This window comes from Lolium rigidum, chromosome 6 (genome assembly GCF_022539505.1).
Source record: "Lolium rigidum isolate FL_2022 chromosome 6, APGP_CSIRO_Lrig_0.1, whole genome shotgun sequence".
Classification (NCBI taxonomy): Eukaryota; Viridiplantae; Streptophyta; class Magnoliopsida; order Poales; family Poaceae; genus Lolium; species Lolium rigidum.
The window spans coordinates 138,657,621-138,674,839 of NC_061513.1; the positions used below are offsets into that span (position 1 = coordinate 138,657,621).

The following is a 17,219-nucleotide window of genomic DNA, read 5'->3' on the forward strand; positions in this document are numbered from 1 at the left end:
AGGAAGGTTGCTCAGCATCCTTGCACGGCTGTGGAACGCTCGCCCAACATGATGGAGGGGCTCATTGCCGAGGAGAACAAGACATAGACTCCATCTACCATGGGTGTCGACACAAGAGTGTGGTGGGATTTGGCGAGGATGTTGATCTTGCAAAGAAGAAGAGAATCGGCTCAAGCTAGTGGAGGCGCCAGTGGTGGAACTACGTACAAGTCAGGGGGCCACTGCCCCCCCCCCCAAATCTTGTAAAACATAGTGGACATTTTTTACAATGCTTATAATAGATATTTTTGAGCATTTTGCACCCGAAGTCATGAAATTTTATCCTAGATATTCTTGCGAAGCTCCGCTACTTGGCGGCGATGGCGGTGTTGGCGGTAGTGGCGATTATCCAGAGTGACATTGATGACGCATCTGGTGATGCTTGATCTTGCATCGTTTCGCGTCGTGACGGTCCCTTTTTGGATGGCCGACTACTAGCGCGGCATTTTTAGTGGTTGATTGTGCACGTTAGCAATCATTGCCGTTAGAACAATTGTTGGAGCATGTTGAGACATTGTAAAAACTTGTGTTTATGGTTCACATTTGATGTATCGCGATGGTTTTTTTTACGGCAGGCCAGATCCCGGCAAAAAAAAAAGAGATCAGCACATTTTCAGTCTATAAAACTTTTACCGTGTTCTTTATCCGCGATTTTAAGAGCCGCGGAATGGTAGGAGTTGGACCTATGGACTTGGTTCGAACTTGTTGTTTTCTCTGGGGACGTTAACGGGAAAATTACCTAGAGAGATACCGTGGTGAGTTGGCGTGGCAGATTTTATTGGAAGAAAAAGATTTTGTGAACAACAAACAAGGAAAACAATTGGAAGGCAACACGGTGGCGAAAATATAGTGGGGGCTGTGTGTGGGGACGCGAGACGAGGAGGAGACGGAGGGGGGTTGGCAGGCACGGCGCGGCGAGGTCGCGAGCTCTCTATAAATGCAGGGCCGCCCTTCGCCTTAAACGCCCCAATACTCGGAGGAGAGGTCAAGGAGACACAGGCGGCGCCTGCGCTCGTTCCTTCGCAATCCACACGCCCTCATCCGCCCTTAACCTTGCCTGACCCCCGGCGAGGCGGCCGAGGGAGGAGGGAGAGACGACACCGTGCGCTCGAATCGGGCGAGACTTGCCAAGATCGGTGCGGCGCACGACGCCTCGGTCCCATCTCCACGCCAGGCGGCGGAGAGCGCTATAACAGCGAGAGGTACCCCCGTCCGTCCTTCGTCCTTCTCTCTCTTCGCCGCCGCAACGGGGCTCCGTTCCGTAGGCAGGGGTGGTGGATAGATTGATATGCACGGAGTTTGTTTGTTTGGCTCTGTCCGCGCGCGCGCGAGCGTAGTTGGTTGCCTGCCGTCTCTTTCTTTTTAATAAATCGATCTGCTGCTGCTCCTCCTCCGATTCTGCGCGCGTGCGGTTTTCTGAATCTACCAGGAGGCGGCGGCGGCGGAATCTGCGCCGCCGGCCGTGCGGGGGTTGGTAGATCTGTTCGCTGCCGTGTCTGTTCTGGTGATTATTACTGCTGCCTATTGTTTCTCATCTCCGGCCTCTGGTTTCTCCTTTGCTTTGGGTGACGACCTCCATGTGGGCGAGCCGAGACAGCTTTGAGCTTTCCCTAGTTTTTTAAAGTTTCGCAATTTTTTTCGTTGCTAGTAGGATTCCTCGCCGTGGAGTTCACCAACCCAACACTCCTTGCGTCTGATGATTGTTGCATGACAGGTAGCAGGGGCGAGGCGCCATGTCCACGTCGCAAGGGATCGGTCTGAAGCACGCGGCGGCGGCGCCACCGGGCGCCGCCGGCCGCAGGGCGCGGCGCGGCCACCCCGCCGCGTCGGCCCGTTCCACGAGGCAGCCGCACGGAGGCGGCGCGTCTCTGCAAGGCGGCGGCTTTGCCGCCGGCGCGCAGCAGCACGCCGAGGACCGCGTCGGGCCGCGCCCGCCCCGGGCGGCGGCGCGGGACGCCGAGGTGGTCAGGCCGATGTCCAAGCTGCCCGAGAGCAGCATTGGGCTGTACGACCCCTCGTTCGAGCGGGACGCCTGCGGCGTCGGCTTCGTCGCCGAGCTGTCTGGTGACGACAACCGTGCGACCGTGAGTGCTACTAATTCTGCTTTCGTTTGCTCTAACACTACAGGTCACCACGTTTGAGAGGATTTTATTGATTCCGCTTTGGTTTATTCTCCAGGTCACCGATGCCATCCAGATGCTCGAGCGAATGGCCCACCGTGGCGCCTGCGGCTGCGAGAAGAACACGGGTGATGGCGCCGGCATTCTCGTTGCCCTGCCACATAAATTCTTCTCGGAGGTGAGCTTTAATTAATTCCCAGCCAAAGTTTCAAGCAAGGCTACAAAATTACTCATCTTTGGTCTTGCCGTTGTATTCCTCCAGGTGACAAAGGATGCCGGCTTCGAGCTACCGCCGCCAGGCGAGTACGCTGTTGGGATGGTCTTCCTGCCTACTGACGAGAAGCGCCGCGAGCGGTGCAAAGCTGAGTTTAAGAAGGTTGGTGGCCTTCTGTATAGACAACTTAGACAGTGCACGTCGCGACACTCTGATCAATAACCTCATGCCTTGGGTTGTTTTTACTCATGCAGGCTGCAGAGTCGCTGGGGCATTCGGTTCTTGGGTGGCGCCAGGTTCCCACTGACAATTCTGACCTGGGTGAATCCGCGCTCGACACGGAGCCTGCGATTCAACAGGTTTTCATCACCAAGAGTTCGATCGCCAAGGCTGACTTTGAACAGCAGGTCATCCACAAGTTAATTGATTTTTTTCTGAAACACATGTGAATGTGATTAGCTTTATTCCTAACTTTCCATGAATTACGTCACAGTTGTTTATCCTGAGGAGGCTCTCAGGCGTGTCTATCCGCGCTGCTCTGAATCTTAAGCGTGGAGGGAAGAGAGATTACTACATGTGCTCTCTATCTTCAAGGTGCTTCCTTCTTCTGAACTTATTTTTCACTACAACTTTTGTGAATGCTGAAAGGCTGGGAGTCCCAGTAGATTCTTCATTCACTTCAATGGCATATTAGTAAAAATAAAATAAAATAAGTAAAGGGGACCAGGAAAAGAATCCTGGACTTTCAAGTTTTGCTGTATTCATGTGAGTTAATTCTTTAATAAATATTTTTGTTGTGGTTTTCCAGGACCATCGTCTACAAGGGCCAGCTTATGCCATCTCAGCTTAAGGGGTACTACTATGCAGATATAGGTCATGAACGCTTCACGAGTTATATGGCTCTGGTAAATACAAAACCTTGATACTCTTACACCAAAAGTCATGGTCATAGTCAGCGGATGGGAATCGATAATAGCAAGCCAGTTGTAAGATCAAGACTCGCTCCTGTGCAGGCATCAAAATTTGAATTGTCTTACAGTCAATGCTATTCATACGCTATTGCAGTCCTGGTTCTTTAAGTGAAGTGCTAGAAATCTCTATTAGTTGATACCCGATAACCATCTTGCAGAGTCCAGCTGCAGTTCTGGTATATGGCTGACTGCTTGCCGGCTCTTCAGGATGTGACCGAAGAAATTGTGTTTGGTTTGAGGTAGCATAGGGCTCCCAACTGTTTTGCATGAAATTATATGCAACTGACGCCTTTTTATAGCACCCGTTCTTCATTTGGAATAGTTGTTTTTAAATTGTAGACACACAAAAGATGATTATGATATGATTTCTAAAACTAATATCCGAACAGGTTCATTCCAGGTTCTCCACCAACACTTTCCCCAGCTGGGACCGTGCACAGCCAATGCGTGTCTTAGGCCACAATGGAGAGATCAATACACTCAAAGGGAACAAGAATTGGTAATCTTGTGAAACCTTTTCCTCGGTGGTATATGTTCCTTGATGCAATATCATCTCCATATGCCTTTGCCATCTTGATTTATGGTTCCCATTGCATGTATGTCAGGATGAAAGCTCGTGAGGGTCTCTTGAAGTGTGAGAAGCTTGGCCTATCAGAGGAAGAAATGTCAAAAATTCTTCCAATTGTAGATGCCACCTCTTCAGATTCAGGTCTGCAGTGCAATATGCAGTATGGATTTTCATTTGGCAAAGGAATTCTTTTGCCTCATCTTTTTGAGTTATTAAGTGAAAAGCATGTGAATTGTAGGTGCATTCGATGGTGTTCTTGAGCTCCTTATCCGAGGTGGAAGAAGCCTGCCAGAAGCTGTAATGATGATGATTCCCGAGGCGTGGCAGAATGATGTAAACATGGAACCTGAGAAGAGAGCCCTCTACGAGTTCTTGTCAGCCCTTATGGAGCCTTGGGATGGACCTGCTCTAATATCTTGTAATTTTCTTAACCCATTTCCTTTTCTGATTGTACTCCTGATGGATTACTTGAGCTAACTTGAGTTTCACCTGCAGTTACTGATGGTCGTTACCTTGGAGCTACCCTCGACCGCAATGGCCTGAGGCCTGGTCGATTTTACGTGACCCACAGTGGACGAGTAGTCATGGGCAGTGAAGTTGGTGTCGTGGATATTCCTGCCGAGGATGTCCTGAGAAAGGGCAGACTAAACCCTGGAATGATGCTACTGGTTGACTTTGAGAATCACACAGTAGTGGATGATGAAGCACTTAAGGCACAGTACTCGAAAGCTCACCCGTATGGCGAATGGCTCAAGAGACAGAAGATGTACCTCAAAGACATTGTAGAATCTGTCCCAGAAACTGACAGAGTTGCTCCAAGCATTTCTGGTTCATTTACAGTAAGCACTTTACATGCTTCAGTTTTATAGATTTCATTGGGCTATAATTTTGATTGGATTGTTGATGACATATTATATTAGTCAACAATAATTAACATGAGAATTCCTGTTACAACTTTGTGTAGCAAAAAAGTGAGAACAAGGAATACGTAGGCATCAGTGGAATTGTGAATCCACTAAAGGCATTTGGGTAAGTATAAAGGGTTCAAGATTGTTAATTATCAGTGCTGTTTCGTTTTATGCTGGCTAACTATCGAAACGGTTAACTCCAGATACACAGTGGAAGCCCTAGAAATGTTGCTGCTTCCAATGGCTAAAGATGGAGTGGAAGCTCTTGGATCAATGGGAAATGATGCACCCCTAGCTGTGATGTCAAACCGAGAGAAGCTGACTTTTGAGTACTTCAAGCAGATGTTCGCACAAGTAACCAACCCGCCAATTGATCCAATCAGGGAGAAGATTGTTACATCGATGGAATGTATGATTGGGCCAGAAGGAGACTTGTTAGAAATAACCGAAAAGCAATGCAACCGCCTTGCACTTAAAGGTCCTCTAGTATCAGTTGATGAAATGGAGTCCATTAAAAAGATGAACTACCGTGGTTGGCGCAGCAAGGTACTTGACATAACTTATCCTAAGAAGTCTGGAAGGAAGGGGTTGGAAGAAACTCTGGATAGAATTTGTGCTGAAGCCCGGGAAGCTATACGGGAGGGATACAAAATTCTAGTTCTGTCAGACAGAGGTCAGTGATATATTCTATACAGTACTTTAAACTTTATATCTGTACCAATTCTGTTTGATGGTAGTCATCACAAGGTAGAACTGCTGGCAGATGAGACAGGTGCACTCTCACCATATGGTAACTTGAATATGTTCATAATTTTGGTTAATTCACAGCCATAGTTTCCAGTGCAAAATGTTGTATGAAGGACATTCTTACTTTGTCATATTGATCATAGATAGAATGGACATTAATTTTATGCAGTTCGATTTCAGTTTCAATATATGAAATTTGTTGTATTTTCTTGATGCAGGATTTTCTTCCAACCGTGTTGCTGTTAGTTCTCTCTTAGCAGTTGGAGCCGTACATCAACACCTTGTTGCAAATCTTGAGAGGACACGCGTAGGATTATTGGTTGAGTCTGCTGAACCTCGTGAAGTGCACCATTTCTGCACGCTTGTCGGGTTTGGTGCAGATGCTATATGCCCTTACTTGGCTATTGAAGCAATTTGGTGCTTGCAGTCTGATGGGAAGATTTCTCCCACTGACTCGAAGGAGGAACTTGTGAAAAAATATTTTTATGCTTCCATCTACGGAATGATGAAAGTTCTTGCAAAGATGGGAATATCTACTCTTGCATCATACAAGGGCGCTCAGATTTTTGAAGCTCTTGGACTTTCTTCTGAAGTGATTCACAAGTGTTTCGAAGGTACACCTAGCAGAATAGAGGGGGCAACATTTGAAATGCTTGCACGCGATGCTCTCCGTCTTCATGAGTTGGCATTCCCATCAAGAGCACCTCCACCTGGCAGTGCAGATGCAAAGGCCCTTCCCAACCCAGGGGATTACCACTGGAGGAAAAATGGAGAAATCCACCTAAATGATCCTCTTGCAATGGCAAAATTACAAGAAGCAGCTAAAGTAAACAGCCGGGAAGCATACAAAGAATATTCTCTGCGAATTCAGGAGCTCAACAAGGCGTGCAATCTACGTGGAATGCTGAAATTTAAAGATATTGCTAACAAGGTTCCTTTGGATGAGGTTGAACCTGCTAGTGAAATTGTGAAACGTTTTTGTACTGGAGCGATGAGTTATGGCTCTATTTCACTGGAGGCACATACTGCCCTTGCGGTGGCCATGAACAAACTTGGAGGGAAATCTAATACAGGTATGTCATGCCTTAATTTGGCTGTTTCTCTTATGATAAATTATTTGCGCATTAGCCTTTGAGCCTTGTTGTGTAGCATATTTTTCCTGTTGTTGTTACATTAGTCTGATGCCTACTCTTGTACTATTTAGGTAGTTTAACTATTTAGACACACCTTTGCTGTGTACATTAATCACTCTACTATTTGTTTTGATGCTATCAAATGGAAACTATACTGTCTTATATTTACACTTTGTAGAGAAACTTTTACTTTAGCTAATGCGCTAAGCTTTTCATCTTGCTGTTGGTGTCAAATGTGGTTTCCAAATCAAATTCTTCCAATTCATAGGAAGATTGAACATTTTTGTGCTTGCATAGATAGAATACATACCTGCAAAGGGCCTATATGCAGCAGCATCTTTTTCCTATTTGGACCCCTTTAAATTTCTTTTTATTTTACATATTTGCTCTTATACAGTTAAATCAACTGCTATTTGTATTGTATCCAACACAGTGTTTAATCTTAGTATTTATCATTACATTTACCTGTGTGTAAAATATCTCATTTTACCCATCTTCTATATTTGATGTGAATGTACTAATTCTAATATGCCTTTGAAGGTGAGGGAGGGGAGCAGCCTTCTCGTATGGAACCTCTTCCTGATGGTTCGATGAATCCAAAACGAAGTGCAATCAAGCAAGTTGCAAGTGGACGTTTTGGAGTTTCCAGCTATTACCTGACTAATGCAGATGAGCTGCAGATAAAAATGGCTCAGGTACTTGCCAATATTGTACATCACAAAATCACTAAAATGATCTCAGTTATGTGGTAGACATTTACTCTTTTATATATAACATATATATAGGGTGCCAAGCCGGGTGAAGGTGGTGAGCTTCCTGGTCACAAGGTTATTGGAGACATTGCAGTTACAAGACATTCAACAGCTGGTGTAGGGCTCATCAGCCCACCTCCTCACCATGATATATATTCTATCGAGGATCTTGCCCAACTTATCCATGATCTCAAGGTACATTACTGTGATGATGTTTCCTAATAGCCAAAGAATCTATGTTTATTAGTGTAAGGTTGTTTATAGTTACTTCTAGATTAAGTTGGCTCAACACTCTAGTTTCCCAACTCACCTCTGAACCTAGATTCACTTTTTATGTATGACCCATGATTTTACAAGTATGCATATGTATGCATTTTGCAAATTTTGCTGGCTGAAGTTTCATGCTTGTCTCTTGTCTGTAGAATTCAAACCCCCAAGCTCGAATCAGTGTCAAGCTAGTCTCTGAGGCTGGGGTAGGAGTTGTTGCTAGCGGTGTTGTAAAAGGTCATGCAGACCATGTTCTTATTTCTGGCCATGATGGCGGCACTGGAGCATCAAGATGGACAGGTATTAAGAATGCCGGACTTCCATGGGAACTTGGATTGGCCGAGACACATCAAACTTTGGTGGCAAATGGACTTCGTGGTAGAGCTGTTCTACAAACAGATGGTCAGCTAAAAACTGGTAGAGATGTTGCTGTTGCATGCTTACTTGGCGCAGAGGAATTTGGTTTTAGCACTGCTCCATTGATCACACTGGGCTGCATCATGATGAGGAAATGTCATACCAACACTTGTCCTGTTGGTATAGCTACTCAAGATCCAGTGCTTCGGGAGAAATTTGCTGGAGAGCCAGAGCATGTCATTAACTTTTTTTTCATGCTTGCTGAGGAACTAAGAGAAATCATGGCTCATCTTGGTCTCCGCAACATCAATGAAATGGTTGGACGCTCTGATATGCTTGAAGTTGATCCAGAAGTAGTGAAGAGCAATGAGAAATTGGAGAACATTGATCTCTCACTGATCTTAAAACCAGCTTCAGAGATTCGTCCTGGGGCTGCTCAGTACTGTGTTGAAAAGCAAGATCATGGCCTTGACATGGCTTTGGACAATAAACTTATAACTTTATCAAGGGCCGCACTTGAAAAAGAAGTACAGGTTTTCATTGAGACTCCGATCAAGAACACTAATCGGGCGGTAGGCACTACCCTTAGCCATGAAGTCACAAAACGTTATCACATGAAGGGTTTAGAACCCGGAACCATTCATGTGAAACTCACTGGAAGTGCTGGACAGAGTTTTGGTGCTTTTCTTTGTCCTGGAATTACCCTTGAGCTTGAAGGAGACAGCAATGATTATGTTGGCAAGGGATTATCTGGTGGAAAAATTGTTGTGTACCCACCCAGGAACAGTACATTTAGTGCAGAAAACAATATTGTCATTGGTAATGTGGCTTTGTATGGTGCTACCAAGGGAGAAGCATATTTCAATGGAATGGCAGCAGAAAGGTTTTGTGTTCGCAATTCAGGTGCTCGTACAGTGGTTGAAGGAATTGGTGATCATGGATGCGAGTACATGACAGGAGGTACTGTAGTTATCCTGGGTAAAACAGGAAGAAATTTTGCTGCTGGCATGAGTGGAGGCATTGCTTATGTTTATGATGTTGATGGGACATTTAGTGCTCGCTGTAACCATGAGTTAGTTGATCTATACCATGTGGAGGAAGAGGAGGATGTTACCACATTAAAAATGTTAATAGAGCAACATCGACGTCTCACACAGAGTGTGTTGGCTAAAGATATACTCTCTAAATTTGACAGTCTTCTCCCAAAATTTGTAAAAGTATTTCCAAGGGACTATAAGAGGGTTCTGGAAGAAATGAAGGCAGAAAAAGCTGCATCTAGGCACAAAAAGGAACCTAAGGTGGCAAATGGTGTTTCTGTGACAACTAAGGTAATATATATGATTTAAATGATAGGCATATACATTTTTTATTTTAATATATTGATATATAAGTGCTCTCCACTTACACAAGTTTGTCCATGAGAAAGAGTGCAATTATATACCCTACTGTAAACTGTTTTTCTCTAATTAGATAAACTTTGTACAGAAAATACAAATGGAGCAGTCAACCAACCGACCAACACGTGTTGCCAACGCCAAGAAATACCGAGGTTTTATATCATATGAGCGAGAGGGTGTTTCATACCGTGATCCCAATGAGCGTGTTAAAGATTGGAACGAGGTTGCAATTGAATCAGTTCCAGGGCCGCTACTGAATACGCAGTCTGCTCGTTGTATGGACTGTGGCACTCCTTTTTGCCATCAGGTGACACACTCTTTTTAACTTAATATTTACCATAAATTGGGGTTGGATTTATCTTGAGGTCAAGGACTGAAATGTAATACCCTCCCAGCAACCTGGGGCGTTCATTAGTTTCTCTGTAATACCTGTAATGCCATGCCTCTTAGGAGGTCTGTAACCGAACTTCTACCTTTTCAATGAAATGAAACACAAATGATTTTTGCGTTTTCTTATGTTTAGCTATTCAGCTTTTGAGCTCAAGGAAAATAACTAAAATATTAATATCTTATTGAGGAAAAGAGGCTTTGCTGCTGTTCTTCGTCACAACTTGTTCAAACCACTACTAGCTTGCTGTATATGTTTTCATTCTAGACTTGTTATAGCTAGCCATAGCTTTTAGTCATATGCCTTCTGTGGTAATACCTTTATGTGAGGGACTACATATGAAATTTGACCAGTGTTCTGATCCATTGAAATGCAATCATGATTCTTTGTACAGGAAAGCTCAGGTGCTGGCTGTCCTCTTGGAAACAAGATCCCAGAATTCAATGAGCTAGTCCACCAGAATAGATGGCGCGAAGCACTGGATCGTTTACTCGAGACAAACAACTTCCCTGAATTTACTGGACGAGTGTGCCCTGCTCCCTGTGAAGGGTCTTGTGTTCTTGGCATTATTGAGAACCCAGTATCAATCAAAAGCATAGAATGCGCAATTATAGACAAGGGTTTTGAAGAAGGATGGATGGTTCCACGACCGCCACTTCATAGAACAGGGTATTTATTTTTACCATTTAATTTAACTTGATTCAATTCATGCTTTCCTTATTTTAATATTCTTGGTGCTTGGTGGTTAGTAGGTAACATTTGAGTTGCATTTGCTGAAAGTGAACTGTTCCTTTTGCAGAAAGAAAATCGCCATAGTTGGTAGTGGCCCAGCTGGTTTGGCCGCTGCGGATCAACTAAATAAAATGGGCCATTTCGTAACTGTGTTTGAACGTTCAGATCGTATAGGAGGCCTGATGATGTATGGCGTGCCAAACATGAAGACAGACAAGATTGGCGTCGTTCAGCGCCGTGTAAATTTAATGGCTGAAGAGGGTATTACCTTTGTGGTGAACGCTCATGTAGGCAGTGATTCTTTATACTCAATTGAACGTCTCCGTTCCGAGAACAATGCAGTTATCCTGGCCTGTGGAGCTACAAAACCTAGGTACTACATGGATATGTTAAAATAAGGATTTTTTTTATCTTACTTTATATAAGTTCACACATTTACTTAAATATGCAAAGACCTCAAAATGTGAGGGGAGTGGCCCTGGCCTCTAGTTGTGCTTTCGCATAGACGTTAAAAAGTTTGCTTTCTTATAGATCTTTTTTTATGCTAACATTATTTGCGATATCCATGAACAGGGATCTCGCTATTCCTGGCCGTGAGCTATCGGGAGTTCATTTTGCTATGGAATTTCTCCACGCGAACACCAAAAGCTTACTTGACAGCAACTTGGAGGATGGCAGATACATCTCTGCCAAGGGGAAAAAGGTGGTGGTTATTGGTGGTGGAGACACAGGCACAGATTGCATCGGCACGTCTGTTAGGCATGGTTGCAGCAGCGTTGTAAATCTGGAGCTTCTTACCAAACCACCAACCAAGAGAGCTGCTGACAATCCCTGGCCGCAGGTAAATATGTCATTACTTGTAATGATTTAGTCAGTACCAGTTACAAAATAAGTTCCATTTGCAAAAAAAACAATGGAATATTGCCTTACACATGTGAATTGCCATATCATTTCCTGCTCCAGTTAAGTTCTCATGTTAGCATTTTCTATTGTTGCCTGCAGTGGCCACGCGTCTTCCGTGTGGACTACGGGCACCAGGAAGCATCTACCAAGTTTGGAAAGGATCCAAGAACTTATGAAGTGTTGACCAAGCGTTTCATTGGTGATGAAAATGGAAAACTGAAGGCTCTTGAGGTGGTGCGTGTCAAGTGGCAGAAGGTAGATGGAAGATTCCAATTGAAGGAGATTGAAGGATCAGAAGAGATCATTGAGGCAGATCTTGTACTCCTTGCCATGGGATTCCTTGGCCCTGAAGCGGTTAGTTATGCCCCTCTGTTTTGCTTTCATGATAAATGTTGGACAACTAGCTCATTCTTTATTTCTCTGCAGACTGTTGCTGAGAAACTGGGTTTAGAGAAAGACAACCGGTCCAACTTCAAGGCCCAATTTGGACACTTTGCGACCAGTGTGGACGGTGTCTTTGCCGCTGGGGATTGCAGACGTGGACAATCGCTGGTTGTTTGGGCCATCACGGAGGGCCGTGAAGCTGCTGCTGCGGTCGACAAGTACTTGTCAAGGGATGAACAGAATGCTGCTGAAGGCATCACTACCTCCGGTGCAGGTCTTGTCCAACCAATTGCTGCATAAACATCAGAGAGCTTATATAATTTTTTGGGGTGCTAATACCAACGTAATTAGGGTTGGTGGTTTTATCTGGGCTCATAGCAAATTGTGCTTTAGTTGTACGGTAAAGCCGGGCTCAATAGGGAAAGAAAGAGATAAGAGGGCCCTTTGATACTTTGATAGACAAACAATTGGAAATTTTGGTTGGCTATTGTTTCTTGGTTAATTGCCTTAGCTATAATGTTTTGTGTGCCGGAAATGCCGTTTTGTAGCCTGAATAATGTACAGTATTTTTGGTTAATCAATAGATGCAAATTTGATCTGAGTTCTGTATCCTTTATTTTCTGGCTGCAAGAGCTGCTCTAGCTGTTTGTTTGGTTGTGCAATGAAACTATCTCCCTGTGCTAGCCTATTTGTTGTAATATACGTTGCATCATCTGTAGTATTCAAAATTGCTAGTCTTTAAAACAACAGTCCTGACTATACTTTTGATTATACTGCTTATGTCTGGTGTTTCGATGGCAGCCTTCAAAATTGCTAGTCTTTAAAATAACAGTTCTGACTATACTTTGGACAGAGATTTGGTGCACATGGGCACCAGTGATCTCGTTTTTTTAAAAAAAATTAAAAATTATATTTTTGAGTTTTAAAAAATTCTAGAAAAAAATCCACACATAGTAAATGGTGTATCCAACAAACGTGCAAACATCAATTTCAAATACTTGATATTTTGAGCTACACAAAAATGACAAAATTGTAGATCTGAGTAGTTATTTTCAAATCTCAAAAACATATCATATTTTGTCATTTTTCTCTAGCTTAAAATAAAAAGAATTTCGGATTGGGATTTTGCATGGTTGTGGGACGTATCAATGGCATTCTTCAGGATTATTTTCATGATTTTTATAACCTGTAAATTTTTTTTTTTTTTTTACATAGCGAGAGCACTGGAGCTCGGGAGCTAAAAGCACTTTTCGCTATACTTTTGATTATACTGCTTATGTCTGGTGTTTCGACAGCAGCCTTCAAAATTGCTAGTCTTTAAAAACAGTTCTGACTATACTTTTGATTATAGTGCTTATTTCTGATTTTTCGACGTCCTATGTAGTCCCGCTTTGGCATAAGACTAGTCATAGTGGGTGGTAATATATAGTAGTGTTATGCATATGACACTACTATATGTTACTACCTTCATAATACATAGTAACTTAGATGTAGTATCATGCATGAGTGTATTAATTAGTTTGTAGACTCATTCAATCTTGAAAAGTGTGATGTTATGGTAACATAGCTAGTTACCATAATCATCTCTTTCTTCATTTAATTTGCCTAGTTGGCAATGCATGTAGCTCTATATACTGCTCATAGTGGGAGTAACATAGCTACTAACATCACACATCTCAAGGCATTTTGGTGACATGGCATGCTAATAAATGAAGTGAAATGTAACTAGCTATGTTACCATAACATCACACACCTCAAGGCAAGATGAGTCTACAACATAATAAATGATACAATGCATGACACCACATACTACCTCCGTTTCAAGGAATAAGGCGCACACGTATTCCAAGACGAACTTTGACCATAAAAATTAAACAAAAAAATCTTGATTATATGATATATGTAATTAATATCGTTGGATTCGTATTAAAAAGCACTTTTTAATGATACTAATTTCATACAAACAATTTTTATCTTTTTGAAGTAATTCTTGGTCAAACAAAAAGATCGTAAAACGAGGACGCCTTATTCCTTGAAACGGAGGTAGTATAAGTTACTACCCACTATGAAAGTAGTAACCTAGACTAGTAACATGACATATGTTACTAGTCTAAGTTACTCTCCACCAGTGGCGGAGCCAGGAATTGAGACGAGGGGGGTCGAACATATAAGCTATAATTTTTTTGAAGCAGAGAAAGAAGTCTGTACAACAAAATAAATAGCTTTCAACATTCAGTTTTCACAATTCAGGAAATACAACTAGCAAAAACATGAAAATAATAAGAACTTAAAAACTAGACAACTAGTATCATACCATCAAGTTGTATCTATGCCAGGAAGACGAAATTGTCGAGGTAGATGACCTCGACGTTCCTTGTAGGAATGAAAACGCAACATAATCTTCTTGTCATCAACTTTTGTAAATATCTCTTTCTCAACATAGCAAATCAGCAAGTCATTGAGCCAATCATCACCCATCCTGTTTCGAAGATCTCTCTTTATAATATTCATGGCTGAGAATACTCTCTCAACTGATGCTGTTGCTACAGGTAATGTCAATGCAAGTGTAATGAGGCGATAGACCAATGAAAAGATCAAATGATGTCCATTTTGAACCAACTTGAGAGCAAGACCACTTAGACTATCACAAGCTAAGAACTCGGGGCTTCTCTTCATTACATCAATGTATATGTTCAGTTGGTCACTTAGGAGATAGCAATCATGTGAAGAGAAATCAACATAATACATACTTGCAAGCTCAACTAGCTTGTCATGATCAAATCTGCTAAATGAGTCTCTAGGATCAAGGCAAGCAATGCACTTTAATAAGCGTGTAGAAGTCTCACCAAATCTGTTGTTCATCTCAACAATGTTTCTATCAAGCACCTCATTGAAGATTTGTATCTTGTAATGATGCAAGCAAGTAACCATCTTGCGTGAGCTCCTTGGATAACCCCTAGCATAAATGTTATCATCCATATTTGGCACTACAATATTTCTTCCACCACAAAAGTTAGTAGCAGCCATCAAGAGAGTCTCCCATCCATCATCTCTCAATTTCTGCATTAGACTTTTCACAGAGACAATCATGTTCATGGCGCAAACTATATTCTGATCCTTTTGTTGCAATGCGTATGATAGATCATTTGTTAAACCAAGCAATCGAAGCATCAAATGCAAGATAAAAACAAATTCAAAGGTTTCCATGTTGATCATATAACCTGAAGCCAAACCTCTCTCCTCGGCATCTGTCCCATCATGAGAAATGCTATCAAGCACGGAAATCACTGAATCCCACATTTGATGAATCCGGATTAGAGTTCTATGGTGTGACCCCCAACGTGTATCACCTGGTCTTGCTAAACTTGTCTCTTGATGTTGGCCTCTTCCTGGCAAGATCTCCCCATTCTCTAGCAGTGATACCATATGATCATGATGCTTTTGCAACAACGCATCTTTCTTCTTACAAGAGGCACTCACCTACAAAAAAATGTCCATTTAGAAATTAGAATGCCAATTCAAGTGACCAATGACCAATCTTATTTAAATGAGCAATGTACAAGGACTAACCATGTTGACAATCTTATTTAAGTGGCCAAAAAAATCACCAATAGCTAGAACACCTTTCACAACAGCCACAACCACCAACTGCAATTGGTGGGCAAAGCAATGCACATAAAAAGCATGAGGGTTTTCAGCCAACACCAAGGTTTTTAAACCATGTAGCTCCCCGCGCATATTCGATGCACCATCATATCCTTGTCCTCTTAATCTAGACATGGACAAATTATGCTTAGCAAACATTACATCCAAAGATGCTTTCAAAGAAGCCGATCTAGTATCAACAACATGCATAACTCCAAGCAATCTTTCCAAAACCTCTCCTTTTCCATTGACAAACCTACAAGCAAGACCATATATTCAATAAACTAGCACACTACCATTTCCATGTAGAGAAACTAGAAATGTGTAATAACAAGTAACTAACCTCACCATCACGGCCATTTGCTCTTTAACCGATACATCACGAGACTCATCAACGAGTAGAGAGAAGCTAGCATTTTCAAGCTCACTCATTATGACTTCCATAGTCTCTTCCGCACATGCTTGTGATATATCTTGTTGGATTTCATGAGATGTCAATTGACAATTGCCAGGAGCATTTTCATTGATCACATCCGCTACCTCCTTGCATCTTGCGCCATACCAATCCAACAACTCACGGAAATTACCCTTGTTCCTAGAAGTGCTAGACTCATCATGCCCACGAAAAGCTAGACCTTGTTCAATAAGAAACCGTACAACACCGACAACAGCCCTCAAACGAATTTCATAATCAACATGTGATTTCTCCTCTTGAGATGTGATAGCATATGCCACACTTTGCTTCTTATTTCTGAAATCTTCACAATTACTTCTTGCATTGTTGTGAATACTAGATGGTCCTCCCACATGAGACTTGAAATTTTCCGATGCTTTCTTCCAATTTTTAAACCCCGACTTTGTGAAAACATCATGTCCAAATTGTGAACTGTTACTTGAAGATTTGAAAAGAAAACAATAAAAACAATATGCAGCATCCTTCTCCACACTGTACTCTAGCCAATCGTATTTGGTATACCATGCATCTAGAAATGACCGCCAATCTGGACCAAATTTGGTTTTGCGAAAATTATGACCAAGCAAACGACTCGGACCTCTCGACAAATATGCCCATCTCATTTTATCTCTAATCTGTGGGGTACTAAATTCATCAATTGCTCTTCGCATTCCAGGATCTTTCTTTACATTTGCTAGATCAAACGTTTCAGTTTCAGGAACATTTGCTTCTTGAGTGTTCTACAAACAATGAGCAAAATCATACATAATTATAACTTCCATAGTTTCATATAGGCAAAATTACAAACAATGAGCACACTGAAATCAGAACCAGAGTTGGAATTTTAACCTGCTGGTCCTCTTCTCCTTCCTCAGCCTCCCCTCCGGATTCTTCTTCCGCAGCCTCTATCTCTTCTTGCTCCAGTATCCAGGCCGCCAGTGCCACCTCGTCCTCGGCGTCCATCAGTCTGCGACGTCCGAACCGAAGAACGAACACGAACAGGGCGGGGCGGAAGAGGACGCGCGGCGGCCTGGCGAAGGGAGAGGAGCTGCAGCGGTCGAGCGGACGGAGAGGAGGAGCGGCGGCTGGGCCGAGCCGCCGATGGGCAGGACGGCAGGAGGCGCGGCGCCGGGAGCTGAGAGCACGCGCGGCGGCCTGGCGGAGGGAGAGGAGAGCACGCGGCGGCCGGGCGGACGAGCGACGGTCGTGCCGAGGGGCAGGAGGCGCGGCCGCGGGAGCA

General features: G+C 43.1%; 1 protein-coding gene and 1 long non-coding RNA gene across 3 annotated transcripts; one reads left to right on the forward strand and one right to left on the reverse strand.

The window, feature by feature from the left end:
- The first annotated feature begins 1,103 nt into the window (after positions 1 to 1,103).
- Positions 1,104 to 12,481, forward strand: LOC124660979 (glutamate synthase 1 [NADH], chloroplastic). Of its 2 annotated transcripts, XM_047198832.1 has the most exons (23): positions 1,104 to 1,241; positions 1,754 to 2,123; positions 2,218 to 2,337; positions 2,422 to 2,535; positions 2,628 to 2,780; positions 2,867 to 2,967; positions 3,182 to 3,278; positions 3,734 to 3,843; positions 3,950 to 4,053; positions 4,151 to 4,330; positions 4,408 to 4,751; positions 4,877 to 4,941; positions 5,024 to 5,493; positions 5,786 to 6,640; positions 7,241 to 7,395; positions 7,486 to 7,647; positions 7,875 to 9,404; positions 9,562 to 9,780; positions 10,256 to 10,530; positions 10,661 to 10,966; positions 11,167 to 11,434; positions 11,596 to 11,850; positions 11,923 to 12,481. In XM_047198832.1, exons 2-23 carry the CDS (start codon positions 1,773 to 1,775, stop codon positions 12,178 to 12,180), a joined length of 6,492 nt encoding a protein of 2,163 aa, XP_047054788.1. In that variant the 5' UTR covers positions 1,104 to 1,241; positions 1,754 to 1,772; the 3' UTR covers positions 12,181 to 12,481. The 2 variants fall into 2 exon arrangements, with proteins under 2 accessions (XP_047054788.1, XP_047054789.1); XM_047198833.1 differs by lacking the exons at positions 1,104 to 1,241; positions 1,754 to 2,123; positions 2,218 to 2,337; ... (2 more) ...; positions 2,867 to 2,967; positions 3,182 to 3,278 and adding an exon at positions 3,503 to 3,583.
- A 1,719-nt stretch (positions 12,482 to 14,200) lies between these two features.
- Positions 14,201 to 16,357, reverse strand: LOC124667963. Its single transcript, XR_006991500.1, has 3 exons — positions 15,869 to 16,357; positions 14,727 to 15,360; positions 14,201 to 14,372 (listed from the first exon to the last, which is right to left on the reverse strand). It is a non-coding gene; the product is annotated as an uncharacterized LOC124667963 (long non-coding RNA).
- Positions 16,358 to 17,219: the final 862 nt, after the last annotated feature.